Genomic DNA, 17,821 nt, shown 5'->3' on the forward strand with positions numbered 1-17,821 from the left:
CCTTGACTTGACCTCTGCTTTTGACACCCTGGATCACAAGACTCTAATCTCCCGTTTGGAGCAGTGTGTTGGTGTCACAGACACTGCCCTAGACTGGTTTAGGTCTTATCTATCTGAGAGATGTTTCTCAGTCAAATTTGGAGATTTTGTGTCATCCTCCACGCCCCTGTCTTCCGGAGTCCCCCAGGGCTCGATCCTTGGGCCTATACTGTTCTCCCTTTATCTTCTCCCCCTGGGACTAATTTTTAAGAAGCATGGCATCTCATACCATCTCTATGCAGATGATTCTCAAATCTACATGCCCTTAAAGAAGGAAAGTAATAGCTCCCTGACACCACTTCTAGATTGTCTCAAAGATGTTAAAACCTGGATGGCTTTTAACTTTCTAAGTGTCAATGAAAAAAAGACGTGAGGTCATAGTGTTTGGGCCTAGTGGTCCTGGCATTATACCCACCAATCTGGGCCCCCTACAGTCTTATGTGAAACCTGTTGTCTCCAACCTTGGAGTCAAATTTGACAATGTGCTCAAATTAGACAAACAGGTAAATGCTGTGGTCAGCTCCAGCTTCTATCATCTGAGACTGCTTGCCCGAATTAAATCAGTTCTGTCTTTCAATGATTTTGAGCGCGTCATTCACGCCTTTATTTCCACACGTCTGGACTACTGTAACGCGCTATATGTCGGGCTAAATCAAGCCTCCTTGGCACGCCTGCAGCTAGTCCAAAATTCTGCGGCACGCCTCCTGACAGGAACCAGTAGGCGTGAGCACATTACGCCCGTGCTGGCCTCACTCCACTGGCTACCTGTTCGCTTCAGAATTGATTTTAAAATGTTATTGTTTGTTTTTAAATCCCTGAATGGCTTGGCACCTCAGTACCTCTCTGACCTCATAAAGGTCTATACCCCCCCAAGGTCACTGAGGTCTGCTGGCCAGCTAAGTCTCGAGGTCACAGTAAGGACCAACCTAAAGACCAGAGGCGACCGAGCCTTTGCTGCCATAGCCCCCACCCTATGGAATGCGCTCCCCCCCCATGTTAAAAGGGCCCCCACCATTGAGACTTTTAAATCTCGGCTTAAGACACACCTTTACACCTTGGCATTTTAACCCCGCTTGAGAGTTTTCTGTGGTCCATGTCTTATTTGTTTTCTGTGTGTTTTGCTGGTGTTTTCTGTGTTTTTTAGCATATTTTAGCCGTGTATTTTGCATGATTTTCTGTACAGCACTTTGTAAACCCTTAACCCTGGTTGTGAAATGTGCTATACAAATAAAGTGGATTGGATTGGATTGGATTAAGTACAATTTTGTGGTATTTTTACTTTACTGGAGTACTTCCAATTTTCAATAAATTTACTTCTACTCCACTACATCTAAAAGGCAAATATTGTACTTTTACTCCACTATAATTATTTGAAAACTTAAGTTACTAGTTATACTTTGTAGATTTTGATTATTATTAAAACCACTTCAGACCTATATATATGTATATATATATATATATATATATATATATATATATATATATATATATATATATATATATATATATATATATATATATATATATATATATATATATATATATATATATATATGTATATATATATATATATGTATATATATATATATGTATATATATATATATATATATATATATGTATATGTATATGTATATATATATATATATATATATATATATATATATATATATACATATATATATATATATATATATATATATATATATATATATATATATATATACATATATATATATATATATATATATATATATATATATATATATATATATATATATATATATATAGGCATATAGGCATATATGCTATGCTATATGCTATATAAGCATATATATATATATATGCTTTTAGCAATTTGAAAATAGCCGATCTACAAGCTCACAACGCGTTGCTTTGCGACACGTTGTGAATGTTGCAGTTTTATGAGAATTCCTCTGGCCCTAACTGCCCCTAGTCAATTTTCTTTCTAAACTTTGCAGTATAGAGGGACATTCCAAATAGAGCTGAAACCAATCTTACTCCAATTGGCCAAAGGGGGGGCGCTATAGCAATCGTTTGAAAATGCTAACTTTGAAAAGGTAACAAGTCATGCGCGTATTGCTTAAAAACGTCTGTCCCAGACCAAGAACCCAATGGAAATAAGTCACTGACTTTATTGTGTTTATATCCTTGACGTTTCCCTGAGAAGCATTTAACATGTGTTTCTATTTCAACCACGACGTCTAATAAATCACATAAAATCAAATTCTAATGAATAGGGGTTCGATTATTCTACTTTTATTCGATTATTTGATTGATTCATGTAAATGAGGCTGTACGACTCGATCTAAAAACCTGCCAGCTGTTGCATGGTTACTTGGAGGTGAATGTGGAGGGAGTGCCACTCATTACATATTGCTTCAGCTGTGAATGCCAAGAGGAGTTATGCAAGCAGAGAGTGTCAGAACATGAGGACATGAAAGACTGACTGAGATATAAAAGCATCATGTTATAAAAGGCACAGAGAATTCCAGAAGCAACATTCCCAGAGCCATGCATCAGTATTAAAGAAATGGCGTAGAGCCGTTGCCTGGATGAACAGTGTGAGAGAAACACTTTCATGTTGATGGCGGATTACTGAGGATCTGTGTTTGGGGGGGGGGGGGGGCATGATGGCACAGAGTGGAGAAATTATGGATTATTTGCTCCTTGTATCCCTAGGAGTTTGTGTGTTTGATTTATTGTCAGTGACTTCACTGTTAATGAACTGAACTGCTAAACAGGCATCGACATGGAGGAGAGTGACAGAACAACAGAGACTGCTGTGGGAGAGTAGGAGCTGAGGAGATGAAAGTGAAGTGGGGGCTATGATGACGAGTCGACGTTGCGTAAACGTACGGCTGCAATTGCTCTGGTCCATGACAGCTAAGCTAACTGCGTCTTAAACAGAATGCACAGCCACATTAAAATGCCTGGAAGCTAGACAACGAGTGGCGATTTATCAGATAATTACATTAACCCATTAAGACCGGGAACGCATCTGTGTAACCACTTTAACCATTATCTTATTCTTTGGCTATTCGAAAATAGCAGATATACTAGCTCATAGTGCCGCGCTATGAGCTAGTATATGAGCTTGTAGATCCGCTATTTTTTTTTATCTTGAAAATGTGTGTAAATCTTTGAATATATATACAGTATGTTTTAAAGAGAACATTTTTAATTCAAATCTTTGCTTCTGGGGGTCCCTGGAACAAAATATTTTCAGATGGGGCTCCGCGGCCAAATACATATCATTTTTGGGGTCCTTGACATGAAAAAGTTTGAGAACCACTGATTATAGCAACATATGTTTTAAAAAAAAACAGTTTTAGAAGACATTGTAGAATCCCTAGAAGCAAAGATTTGAGTTAAAAATGTAAAAAAAACTGCAGTATATATATTGAAAGATTTGCACAAATGTTCAAGATTTTTCAAAAATAGCAGATATACAAGCTCATTGCGCGGCACTTGGTGCCGCGCAATGAGCTTGTATATCTGCTATTTTTGTATAGCCCAAAGAAATCTAAAAATGACACACAGATGCTTTCCCGGTCTTAGTGGATTAATGCCCAGGGTTTGGCTTTTAATTTGGCCCGTTGATATACTACTGTACAGCGTGTGACGGCAAGATTGCTCGAGCAATAGTGGAATTGGGTGAACTTAAACAAGCCGCCAAAGTTACATATTAACCCACATAGTGGTGCATGCCGATAAGATTGTCCAATAAATAGTGCTCTATACGTGACTCATTAGTAGGCTCAATTAGAGATATCTTTAACAGCTAAAACCCCAGAGGTGTTACTGCACAGAAAACTGGCATTTAGCTCACAAAGACATCAATTTTGTCCAAGGGTCATTTTTTAATTGCCTAATTGTAGTTTGATGCAGAGAACAGTTAAATACCACCGCAATGATCTCATGGAACTTATTACCTTCTTTTCTAATGGCAGAAAATGGCAAAAGGAGCTTCAGGTGACTTCCCGACTTCATTTCTCATCATAAGATGTTGATTGTTGCAGGTCCCTTCACTACGATACTTAACCATCATTTTACACACCTGTTTCTAAAATGCACATAATGCAGAGGCAGCAGGACATTGCGTTATTGAAAAGGAGCGCCTCCAAACTCTGACACTTGGAAAAATAATCACCTGCACGGAATTTATTGACAGAAAGTAGCTCATAACATGTCTATGGTGGATTTTTATGAAACAAAAACTTTGCAGATAGAAAGAGGACAATTCAAGCTTTCCTTACAGCTGCCATGTTGGTGAGTTTAACGTTGTTTAATACAATCAGATAGGACTTTTCTCTTTGGATGTATGGGCTGTCAAGGCCAGAAAGTAGTTTTTTGCCACTCAGTAGGCGTTCCCCATGACTTCCGGGTACGATGATGTCACGCGCATAGTCTCTATTGGAAAGATCTTGGTTGTGATCATCTAGAATTGCTTGTTGCTGTATTCTTCATAGGTCTTGGGTGCATTTACACCTGAATTTTCTGGATATAATCTGGATGCTCAAAACGCATGAATCAACCAGGTGTAAAGGCAGGGCACTAATTAACCACTTTCAACCCAGCGTCCCTATTTTGGGCATGTACTGTACTGTGTAGGGCTTAAGTGGTTTAAAATGTCCACACAGCAACAGTTGCGTTAGCCTCTCAAGCATCAAGCATGCCTTTCTTTTGTCCTCTTTCTTTCTGTCTTTGGTTTTGTATTTCTCTCCTTCTGTCTGTTTGTCTGTTTGGCTCTTTTCTCTTTCTCTCTCTCTTCCGCTCTGCTCTTGTCATTGTGGATGCTGGTGAAAATATATGTGTATTCTGTGTATGCCCTCGGGTCTCTCTCTCAGTCTCTCTGTCGTCCCTGTCTTTCTCTCACCCTCTCTCTCTCTCTCTCTCTCTCTTTCTCTATCATATGCACGCATACAGGCACGCACGCGCACACGCACGCACGCACGCACGCACGCACGCGCGCACACACACACACACACACACACACACACACACACACACACACACACACACACACACACACACACACACACACACACACACACACACACACACACACACACACACACACACTCTCTCTCTTACACTTGTTATCATCTCAAACCAGATTCCCACCTCTCTGCTGTCTCTGGAATGATTGGAGTCACAACGTGTTGCCCGCCGACAACCATGTTTACCTGTTGTCCCTTTTGTCCAATGTAACAGCTGAGATGATGATATGGCACGGTGTTCATCTCAGCTAGCCTGGTGGAACAGGAGGCGACGAGCTCAACGTGGATCATGGGATGCACAATCACTCTATTTGACGAGTCAGTTTGGGCATAGACTGAAAGAACGAGCCCAATCGATGGTCTTGAAGGGCGGATCCAAACCCAGCCGCCCGGATTCCTGCGGCGCTTCCTATTGCTTCACCAATCAATGTCCCCGCCTCCCCCCCCCCCCCCCCGGCCTGTGTACGGAACACGCTGACGTCACCAAATTTAGAGCGACGCCCCTCTGCACTCTGATTGGTTAGGAGATAACAAGGTTTAGTGACCGCCGTTCCTGCATGGCTCTCCCAGGCTTTTTTTCTTTTGTAACAAAAAAAAAAAGGCATGGGTTTCCGAGGCTAGTTTGGGCATGATTCTGAGGAATTTATGTTGGACTTGACACAACAATTACAATACATGGAGTAGGTTTTTCATTGATTGAATGCTTTGTTAGTCAGAAATGTAGACAGCACGTGGTACAGTCAGACATTAAAGGGATAGTACACCCCCAAAATGACTTTTTTTCTATTGATTAGTCACCCCAAGGAGACTTGAATAAATGGATTTTTTTTGTTGTTTTTTTCGCATTCCTAAGCCAATAATTTGATGGCCGGCAGTGGTTCCGAACTGCCGGTTATAGTTATCAAATTATTGGCTATTGGCTAATTATTGGTTATCAAATTATTGGCTTAGGAATGCGACAAAAACTAAAAAATATCCATGAATTCAAGTCTCCATGCGGTGACTAATCGATAGAAAAAAAGTCATTTTGAGGGTAAACTATCCCTTTAAGGCTAAAAGGATAACACAAAAAGGTCCTGGGGACTTGTTTCCATAACTTTTCTCTTTATTTTTATAAAACATTGAAAATATGCAATTTAAGATGTGCCTGTTTAGTGGTGAAGAAAGGTTCTTTGTGTTTCTAGGTCGAAAAATATTTTTTTTTCTTCTTGATATTAACATTAGGCCTAACATCTGCTGTAGTACCTTTGAGGATATTCAATTGTTTAATATCCAGACAAAGACGTTCTCATGGCAAACCTCCCTCGTGTACACAACATGATGACTCAAGTGCTTAGCGGGTGATTACCAGACACAATTTCCTGTCGATGTTGTCTTTGAGTGCCGCTGGGACTTTGGCTAAAGCCCCACAACGCATTGTGGATTCCCCGTTCTAAGACACTTTCCCTTTTTTGTTTGGATTCAGTTAATAAGATGCACTTGAGTGGGTCAACACAGCAGGGGGGCCGGGTGAGTCAACGAGAACGTGGAATACAAACTTCCGTGAGAGGAATGAAACCTCGCTTTTTTTCTCCCTGCCTCTGATTTGATCTTCCTCCGTCTCTCTCACACACTCTGTCTTGCGCTCTTTTTCGGCCTGGCGAGAGTATGTTTTACCCCCTGTCCGTCCGTCTGTCCGTCCGTCCGTCCTGTCCGTCCGCGAGCAGCTAATCTCCGGCACCGTTGGGCCGGTCGCTGCAAAACTGCACACACACACTCCCTGGATGCCAATTCAGAAATTGCCCCACATTTTTCACATGGGCCTGTTATAGCGCCACCAGGAGGCCGATTTGTGCAAAACCCATTTACTCCTACAGATTTGATCCAAACATCATGCAAATCGGTACACAGTATCTCTATAGTCATGTGATCAACACGGATCTGTCCGATTTTCCGTATTCCATCCTCATTGGCTAAGGTTGGCTTCCAAAGTTTGCAGGATTGGTCCCTTTTGAACAAAATGCCTCAAATCATGAACGCAGTTTGCGATTTCCGTGAAATTTCACAAACACATTCCCACTAGGCCATGGAAGAAATGCCACCCTTTTCACATTGGCCTGTTATAGCGCCACCAGCAGGTCTAATTTAGCAAAACACATTTTTGGAATCCGATTGCAGTGAAAGGCCTAAGAAGAAATGGCACCCTTTTCACATTGGCTTATTATAGCGCCGCCATGAGGCCACAATAACGTACCTGACCTGGCGGCGGACCTGTGCTCCGAGGAGCACTTTTTCTAGTTATGTATATAATATCTCCTCACTGTGAGGATTTTCATCCCTGATCAACTCTCTGTGGTGGAATAGCATCAAATCCCTTCACTCTACCTCTCAGAGCCCTAGATCGCTCTCTACCTCTCAGAGCCCTAGATCGCTCTCTAATCCAGCCAACCACCATACCAGCCACCACTTCTAATGATAGCAACCCCCCCCCCCCCCCAAAGAAAACAGACGGCTCCTTCTTTCCAAGTGCCATTTTAATCCTCCGACTCGAAGCCTTTCTTTTCCATCTCTCTCTCTCTTTTCTGTGTCTCTCTCTCTCTCTCCGTCCCCACCCCCCCTTGTATCAAATTGTCAGAGACTCTGGTCTCATGCTGCCTTTTGTTGCCTAGCAACCTCTTGTCATACACCACGGTTCCGCCTCTCTCTCTCTCTCTCTCTCTTTCTCTCTCTCTCTTCCTCTCTCTCTCTCACACACACAAAACACACACACACACACACACACACACACACACACACACACACACACACACACACACACACACACACACACACACACACACACACACACACACACACACACACACACACACGCACACACACTCTATTATACCGTAGTGCCTCAGTGACTTCACTTCTTTTTCTTCTTTTTTTGTTCAAGTTGTTTAATATCCCACTTCCACTTCTATCAGGGTTGTTAGAGATATCCCATTACTTTCCCCCCAGACTATAGCTATAGTTAGTAGCTACTCGTTAGAACCGGGGATCGGGCCGCCCGCTGCACTCGATCCCTATATTCCTCGGAGGTTGTTGTTTACGTCTGAGCGGAGGCCAGATGACTTTTTGGCTTCCGCTCAGATGAGGCGGGATAATACGGCAGTCTTTGAGTTAAAAGAAATACCTGTGATCATTCACCACGTGCCCATATAAAAAGCACATTCCCCAACCATAAAGTCATGCGATTGAAACCGTGCCCTGAATCACACGTCGACTCGCACACTGCATAAATAAACAGCGGCGGAAGCGCGGGGCTGCTATTTAACGTGTTGCTAGATTGTGAAACACCATCTGCCTGTAGTGGTGAGTGAGTCCAATCCCCGCGGTGTGTGGGGGACGGAGTATAAATGTCCTCTGACACCCGGACATTGACACTGTCCCCTTCACTTTTATGGGAGTCTATCATTTTTTATATCGTTACTGTCAGGCAGAAACCTTGTATCTCCAAGTTTCAAATTTCTGAGTTTTTTTTGCCCTACTTCATCATACAATTTACATCATACAAGAGTGTCACACAAAAGTAGTGAAAATAGCAAGCACACACCGGCTCGTGATGCGAGCCTTTGTGAGCTTGTAGATCGGTTATTTTCACAATTTTTTAATGTCTTTGAAAATACAAGGTTCCCACCTGATAGCGACGATATGTGTGTGTTTAGAGACAACATCAAGCCATCAAACAGCGAGGCAGGGAACAGGAGGGTTGTGAAATTTGTTGTCATAATGACAGTTTAATTACAGCAGGGAGGTAAGCAGAGGATATGGACGGCCACCCGCCGCTTTGTGGATGGTGTTTTTCTACCAGACCAGCGAGTGGCAAATGGATGTTCATCATTTTGCCCTGTCATTTGTGTGTCCTCCTTCTAGCAGCGTTACTAGTTCACTAAAAGTAATAACATGATGAATAACTAAAAAGCACTTTTACCCATTAAAACCGGGAAAGCAAGATATACAAGCTCATGGCGTGTCACTTCGTGCTGCGCTATGAGCTTGTAGATCTGCAATTTTTTTTCAAATCGTGATTTTTTTGCAATATATATTCAGAAAACTATTAGGATTTAGAAGACATTTGTAGAATCGGCCTCAAGTGTTAATGAGTTAAACCAGTGGTTCTCAAACTTTTTCAAAAACTTTTTTTAATAATATGCACTTGGCTGCGGACCCACATCTGAAAATATTTTTGTGCTAGGGACCCTCATAAAAGATCAGTATTGTTTATATGTTTCAACTGTAGGCTATTCCAAATTGTAAAAAAAAAAAAATGTCAATAACGACAGGCATGCCAATTATCCCGCTTATTACATGGCTACTTAATACATTAATAAATTGACCCAAAATTAACAACAAAATGAAGCATATCCTTGCTTACGGTAATGGCGCATCCATCCAGCGCAACACGGTAAACCTCGGAAAAACAAGGAAGTGTTGATCAAATAAAATCAATTTTCGGTTATTGCATCGTCTATTTCTCGCTTCAAATGTTTTCAAAAACATTCTTAAGAGTAATGTTTAGCTGTAAATGAGTTTGTGCGTGTTGTTTGCATGGCCGTCGTGTTGGATACGGCACAAAATCAAGCGGCGCAGCGGGTGCTCTGAGCCTTTGATTAGACGGCGGTCTGTTATAGAACTCATCGGTCATTATGTCCATAAATAACACACCGCTGAATTCAGTGATTGACCAATCATAATCAAGCATTCAACCAAGCCATATAATAAACATATAAGGTTATTGTGGTTAAACTGATTCTGGTGCTATATTCATGAATTTAGCTGGCTGACCCCTTGAAACCCCCCCCCAAGGGCCGCTGGGAGTCCCCGGACTCCACTTTGAGAACCACTGCTTTAAACCATTGCATGGTTGAAACACGGACATCTAATTTTTCTAAAATAGCAAATCTACAAGCTCGCTATGAGCTTGTATATCTGCTATTTTTAAATAGCGAAAGTACAACTATGGTTAAAGTGGTTAAAATCAAAAATCAAAACATGCTTTCCCGGTTTTAATGGGTTAACATTAACACTTGATGTAGTAGGCAGCCAGTAATATTGGTTTTGATTTGATTCTATTGACGTTTTCCATCGACGCCACCCCCCACTGAGACGGGCCAGGTGGCGAGTCACACGTTGCTTAATTTGCTAGAGTGGGAATATTTGTCACAATAATAACTAGTTTGGTTCGGTGTTCACTTCACTCTGTCAACAACGTGTGTGTGTGTGTTAGCCTTGGATCAAGACTGTCATAGATTTATTTCATCGAGTCTGACATTTGCATAGATACGTAAGCAAAAGCCAGACTTGATAAAAGAAATCAATGATAGTCTTGATCCAAGGCTATGCGTGTGCGTATGTGCGTGTGTGTGCGTGCATGCGTGCACGACACCCATGTGTGTTGATGTTATTGCATGATTTCATAGCCCACATGATACATACATTCTTGCTTTAATATTTGCCTCTGAGATGTAGTGGAGTAGAAGTAAAAGCATTGAAAATCGGAAATACCCAAGTAAAGTTAAAGAATACCTCAAAATTGTACTTAAAGGAGAGTGCTGGTCATTTTAGGTTGTGTGTTTGATGTGTCGCTAATCACTCACCAACATACAAAGGAACGTTGAATTTTTCCAGATCTGCCCCTGTTGTCCATTCTGCAGACCCCTTACAGCGGCATAATGGGAGACGTGTGTAAGAGTGAAAATCGTCTATTATAACCGATGCAAAGTTGTTGTTTTTTCTACTACTGCTCATCGTGGAGTCTCATGATACTCAAACATGCGCTGAAAGTCGCGCATGAGCTACCGTTCGTGCAGAACGACATGACGCTGGTTGCTTGTTTCTCTAACAAACGCCAGGTTCTGTGACGAACGGTAGCTCATGCGCGACATTCAGCGCATGTTTGAGTATCATGAGACTGGAAATATTCAACGTTCCTTTGTATGTTGGTGAGTGATTAGCGACACATCAAACATACAACCTAAAATGACCGGCACTCTCCTTTAACACATCCACCGCCAAGGGCTAATCTCATAATGTACTCACCAGTGCCAAGGTTTTATTGTTGTTTTTTGTTTTTTTCAGGTCGCCATAGGCCCCGTTAAAATCCTTTAGATTGCGTGATCCACTGTTTGTAAACAACGTCGTGCACATGTTCTGGTGTCTACTCGTCGAGACCGCGTGTCAAACGGAGCCGCCATGTTTGAGTTCTGACCGTTTATGTTAACATGGGAAATGCGAGGATGAAAAACTACATAGGTGTTACAGGGCTTTTTGTGTACGACTTAGAATGGAGGCCGACGGGAAACAAAAAACGGGATCGCACTTCCGGTCGACTTCCAGTGGTGTTACACTGAAAATCGTCCCCCTAGAAAATTGAAAAAAAAAAAAAGGAAAAAGCACCGCAGCCCGTAGGCTACGGGATCGGCGCTTAACCGTTGGATTTAACGGCCCGTAGAACTACGGGCCCGGCGGTCAATGTGTTAAGTACAGTACTTGAGTAAATGTACTTAGTTACTTTACAGTTTACACCACAGTATCCATCCATTCCCCTGTCCACCTCTCCTCACCTCCTTTCCTTATATGTTCCTCCTCCACCAGGGGAGCTGTGGAGGCTGGAGGATGACATGGACGGCGACATGGAGGAGGCCAGGCGGGTTGACGGGGGGGTGAGCAGCGGGGGCGCTCGTCCCCGCTCCCAGTCGCCCTTCTCCCACTTCCGGGCACGAGCCGCCTACCTCCGCAAGAGCCTCTCTGTGGACGACCACCTGGGCATGGGCTCGGCCTACGGCGGCTCAGCGTGCGGCGCGGCGGCCGAGGGCAAAGCGGGCCGCGGCGGCAAGGGCAAGCTGAAGAGGAAGTTTGTAAGTCTAAGCTTGTTTATTTTTACCAGCTTGCAAAGCAGGCTGGTCTCTGAAGAGACTGAGCGCTAGTCACACACACACACACACACACACACACACACACACACACACACACACACACACACACACACACACACACACACACACACACACACACACACACACACACACACACACACACTCACACACACAGAGAAAAAAGAAAGCAAGCTGGTATACGTGACTGTGTCATGCCTTGTTTTTCTTTTATCAAGTCTCCTCTAAGCGATTATTTTTTTCTTTTATCAAGTCTCCTATTATCTCTCACCTGCTGGGGGACGGCTATAGGCAAGGAATGGATTTCACAATTCTTTCAGCCTTCCTTCCTTCCTGGCTGATCAAACGCGGCAATTTTATTTACTTCAGTTCAATTCCATTTGATGGAAATGTGAGGTTTATTGTGCTGCTCATCCAGCAGACCTGGGAAGCTTTGGATGTATTATGAATGAACAGAAGTCAATGAATGCGAACCGTTTGAAGGAATTGCAGTGTGACTCACTCTGTGTGTGTGTGTGTGTGTGTGTGTGTGTGTGTGTGTGTGTGTGTGTGTGTGTGTGTGTGTGTGTGTGTGTGTGTGTGTGTGTGTGTGTGTGTGTGTGTGTGTGTGTGTGTGTGTGTGTGTGTGTGTGCGTGCGCGCGTGCGCTCCATTGACTGTGGCTGACTTTTGTTGGATCATTGGAGTACTGGCTCTCATTTAATTTCAAACTCCTCCACACTTTGCCAATTTGGAAATCTCACACACACACACACACACCCACACACACACACACACACACACACACACACACACACACACACACAAACTTGGCCGTGACCTTGAACAGAACACTTTGGTAGATTTCATCTCTCTGAGGACCCTGCATGGCCAGCCGGCAGACACCTGGCACAGAGAGAAGTTTTATACCTAGTTGCACTCCGGTGTGCGGTGCAACCAATTATGAATCAGGCAGCCGTTTTTCTTGTGAGCGTCTGTCTGTCTGTCTGTCTGTCTGTCTGTCTGTCTGTCTGTTTGTATGTCTGTCTGTCTGTCTGTCTGTCTGTCTCTCACACACACGCTTACTGTAGTTCTACATCTTCAAACCAGACCAGACGTTTCAGCACAAAGCCTACCTTGACTTCTGAAATGTACCACTCTGCCTCGCTGCTGCCTCTTTGCCTTTAAAGCTGATGGCAGCAGTGACAGCTGAGACATTTTCTTTATAGTCACTTAAACGCAACTTCAAATTCAAGTTGAGTAACTTTAAAGATTACACTTCTGTAAAGGTCTCAGTCGCCACGACTGATTTCAGTCATTTGGATTCCATAGAAGCTTCTTCTGTGGAAGCATGTCGCTCATAGCCTATCTACAAGCAGACGCATTGAGAGCTTAGATACCCTATGTTTGGTTATTATTTTAAGATTAGAGCTAGGGATGCAAATTAACGATTAATTCATTAATTGATAGTTGTTTATTAATTGATCAATTCATCGATTAATTGATAAGTCCCGTTTTTTTAGGACCAAAAGGAAAATTCTTGTCCGAAACCGAAAATGAGTGCAGAAACATAATTGCCTTGATGTATTTAACATTAACGAGCGTCAACGAGCATCAGCTGGACACAGACACACACACACACCTCCCCTCTGCAGGGAGTCTGTCTCATGTCTCTCCAAAAGCCCTTGAATATGATGGAATATGATTAAGGATTACTGTGATTATGGTAAGCTCACATTTGATATCTCATACACCATACCCGTAACTTTCACTAGCCCCCCCCCCAGGGCTAAAAGAAACAGGTGTACTGAGTTCTCTCCTTCTGTTCCATTTTGTATACAGTAGGTTTCAGTAGACCAGAAAGGACAGCATTAATAGTCGAGCCTACTATAAAACCATGCCACCCATCTCTCTGTATTGGCCTGGGAGACAAATGGATACATTCTGGCAATATATCTAAGTGATAAAAGGCAGATTCGGTCACATTCAGGATGTGTGCATTGAAAGTTAAATTAGAATCTACCATGACAGCCTGGTGGCTGGGACTGAATGTCAGTGACTTAAATGTAGAGGTCAGTTTCTGTCCCTGTCTGTGCCTCTGCTCCATGTATTGAAGGTATAGCTCAGGTCCGGTGTTTGTGTCTCTGAATTCGAATTCCTGGTGAAGTTCTGTGATGGTTTTTGTTTACGTTTCTATTATAATCAGAACCACCCCTGAAGGGTACGCTATTTAAAGGGATAGTCACCCCATGGAGACTTGAATTTATGGATATGTTTTTGTTTTCGTCGCATTCCTAAGCCAATAATGTGATGACCGGCAGCAGGTAGGATAGGATAGGTAGGATAGGATAGGTACAGTAGGAGACACAAAGAGTCTCCTACCGGCACCGCTGCCTACCGGTCTGCTGGTCATCAAATTATTGGCTTAGGAATGCGGAAAAAAAAGTTAAAAATATCCATGAATTCAAGTCTCCATGGGGTGACTAATCGATAGAAAAAAAGTATTTTTTTGGGTGAACTATCCCTTTAATATTTTTTTAAAATTTATTTTCTGAGTTCTGAGAACCGTATCTGAAACCGAGCCGTAGTGTATAGAAACAAATCCTGAACGCGTGAAATACGCGCGGTTCACTTAGTTCATGAAGTGGAAAAGAGTCTATTAGTGACTATGTGTTGGGACTCGGGGAGGCACACTCACTGGGAGAGGAGGCTGGACAGAGTGTTTGCTCTGTGGTCATTAAATTTTGATGAACCCTATATTGTCCCCAGGTCACTAGATCAGGTAAGACGAGGCCTCATTACCAGCCCAGGGTTTGTAATTGCTTCTCCGATGTCGTTTCGGCAACAGGACACCGGCATAAGCTAAATAGTCTGTGGTCGGGCCTCAAGGTGTGTGTGTGTGTGTGTGTGTGTGTGCGCGCACACACGCGCATGCGTGTGTCCGTGTGTGAGTGTGCATTTGTGTGAAAGTGTGTGGTTCTCTCTCTCTGGTCACTGTACTGTAAAATGGCAGCACAGTAAGTCAGTGTTCTTTGGATGTTGTCTCTTTTGTGTTTTGATCACTGAGCAGAAAGAAATGCTCTGAGAATTTGGTCATCATTCATTGTCAGAAGACAAGCTTTGACGTGTCAAATCGGATTATTTTACTACATTTTTTTGCATGGTTTACAGTTCACCGTGAATCTTTGAAAGAGACCTTCGTTTTTTTTGGAGTCTGAGGATTTTGTCTAGAGGGCCAAAGACCACAGTCACATGTGGAAATTAATTTCCGATCCGAGAGACAAAAACTGACCAGAAATACTTTCAGCATCACTGCTGACATGATGGGAACGGCACTGGACTTGATGACGTGTCGCCTGTGTTATACGGTGAGATCTCTACTATTTGCCGTACCTTTCCCATGAGCTACAGTATAGGCTTAGTGTTTGCTGACAATATCAAAGAGAGCTGTATTATTAAGTCTATTATATGTTGCAGTAGGTAGGAGTATACTGTAGGTGTGCACCTGCATTAATGCCAGTGCACACATTGTTTTTATGGGTGGCGCTGATGACACTTGAACCCTTTATGTTGGCTGTGCGATTACCATGCTCCATGCACGTTTTCCCCCTCCATCTGTCTATATGTCTGTCTGTCTGTCTGTCCGTCTGCTTGCCTGCTAGCAGGATATCTTGACCTGTTATGAACAGCTTTGCACAAACCTTGGTGGAAAGGTTGGCCCTCTTATTTATATGGAGATCTCTGTATTTATCTGTCCATGTCCCTTTTATGAACATAATATGGAGATGCCCATATACAGTTTGACCATATATTTCGGATCGGCAGCTGTCCAGAACCGCCAATCCAACCGACTTGACGCCAGACACCGCACTCCCTCAGGTCCTCAGCGGTAGGCACGCCAAGTTTGAAGTCCATTGGGTAGTACTTGAAATGCGCAAAGAACAGATACACATACGAACACACACTAGGCCTGTCACAATTATTACATAATCGTCTTATCGCAATTATTTGAGATAATCACAATTATTATTATGCATAATCTTCATAATCGTTTCCATGTTAAAACATTTTCACACATTTTCAAATATAAAAAAAAACAGAAATAGCAGATCTGACGCGTTGTAAGTTTGTAGATTTTCAATTTCAGCTTTTTTTACGTGTAGAAAATTATTAAATATGTCAATATTTTCTTTGTATACTTCAGTTATTTGTCATATTTGCCCTTTGCAATGTTTTATTACGAAGCCTAAAAGGCTTCATTAATGTTCCAATGTTCAATGGCCAAACACACAATTAAATCTTTAATCGCAATTATTTGAGTGACAATTAATCGTCAACTTAAATGTGTAATCGTGACAGCCCTAACACACACACACGCACAGAAATGTTGTGAATTTATGGAAGGATAAGGGCAGCTGTGTTTGAACACTTCTGGTCTTCCCTGCTCCTGAACGTCACACATCCCCGATTTCAGGAGAAACACCTGCTTTCTTTAACTTTTGCTGAAAGTGACAATGGCTTTTTTTTCCACGGTCAGAACACATGCAGCTGAGCTGAAGTTTCATCTCTGAAACCAATTTACGCCCTCTCATTCGTCTATCTCTCTCCCTCTCTCTCCCTCTTTCATTTCTTCCTCCCAGCCCAGACATCTCAGTGACATGTTTATTGCAGCAGGGAGAGAGAAATGGGTCGTGCTCGTTGTTGCTCATAAGTTCTCCCACTTCTTTGCAACCTCCACTTTCCCATCAGAACAGCGTTAAAAAAAAGGCAACAAACAGCGGATTCGCATGTTGGCTTTCGCAACCTACATCTGTTACACAATGTAGACACACCAAGGGGTCCCTTTTGTTCAGTGGAGAGCAGTGGTGTAAAGTAACTAAATACATTTACTCAAGTACTGTACTTAAGTACAATTTTGAGGTACTTTTACTTTACTGGAGTATTTCCAATTTTCTATACTTTTACTTCTACTCCACTACATCTCAGAGGCAAATATTGTACTTTTACTCCACAATGATTTGAAAACTTTAGTTACTAGTTACTTTGCAGATATAAATGATTACATTTTAAAACATACATTAACCACTTTAGCCCTTTTTTTATGCCTTATGGAAAATAGACGATCTACAAGCTCACAACGCGTCGCGACGCGTTGTGAGCTTGTAGATCTGCTATTTTCAAACATTTTAGTACTTTTAATTTTGGTACTTTAAGTACATTTTGATACCAATACTTTTGTACTTTTGCTCAAGTGAATTTTGAATTCCGAATTTACATTGCAGCATTGATACTTTTACTTAAAGGCATACTAGGTAACGTTTTCAACAAAACTAAAGTTAAATTGTATATCTTTTGTGAGTGGCAAAAGTTTCACAACACCCACTCCATGAATTTCACCCCCGGAAGCCTTTTATTTATATATTTTATATTGAACGTGGACTGGGGGGACTTTCCCGGGGAAATGACGTCATCTGGCCGGAAAACGGAGGTGGAAATGCACTGGTTTCCTGTTTGGCCAGGAACTACCGCAACGGTTTCCTGTTTGGCCAGGAACTATCGCGCTAATAACAAAAATGAACCTCACGCTGATTTTAAGAGAATGTAGGATTAGAAGATCGAAAAAGAACAGAAAAAGAAAGCACAGCTCATGGTAACTAATGCTCCACTGGCTAAGAGAAACGATCCGTAGATAGTATAAAACAATTAAAAGATCGCTTTTTGAAACGCTTCCGGCTTCCGGTGAAAACGAATGGAATTCTGGGTAATCGAGGACTTCGGAAATTGTATGCAGTGACGGTAGTGACCAGCAGAGGTTGCTAAAAATCGTTAGTTGTGAATTTGCATTGTACAACTTTAAGTAAAACA

The 17,821-nt window shown here is 42.2% G+C and overlaps 1 protein-coding gene across 1 annotated transcript in view; it reads left to right on the forward strand.

Moving 5' to 3' along the window:
- Positions 1-17,821, forward strand: part of ankfn1b (ankyrin repeat and fibronectin type III domain containing 1b) — a 275,489-nt gene that overhangs the window by 76,496 nt on the left and 181,172 nt on the right. Inside the window, exon 4 of the mRNA XM_080454714.1 lies at positions 11,680-11,942. Within this exon, the coding sequence (XP_080310840.1) occupies positions 11,680-11,942 (263 nt within the window). The remainder of the gene's footprint in view (positions 1-11,679; positions 11,943-17,821) is intronic.

Source organism: Gymnoscopelus braueri, assembly GCF_963280865.1.
Source record: "Gymnoscopelus braueri genome assembly, chromosome: 17".
NCBI lineage: Eukaryota > Metazoa > Chordata > Actinopteri > Myctophiformes > Myctophidae > Gymnoscopelus > Gymnoscopelus braueri.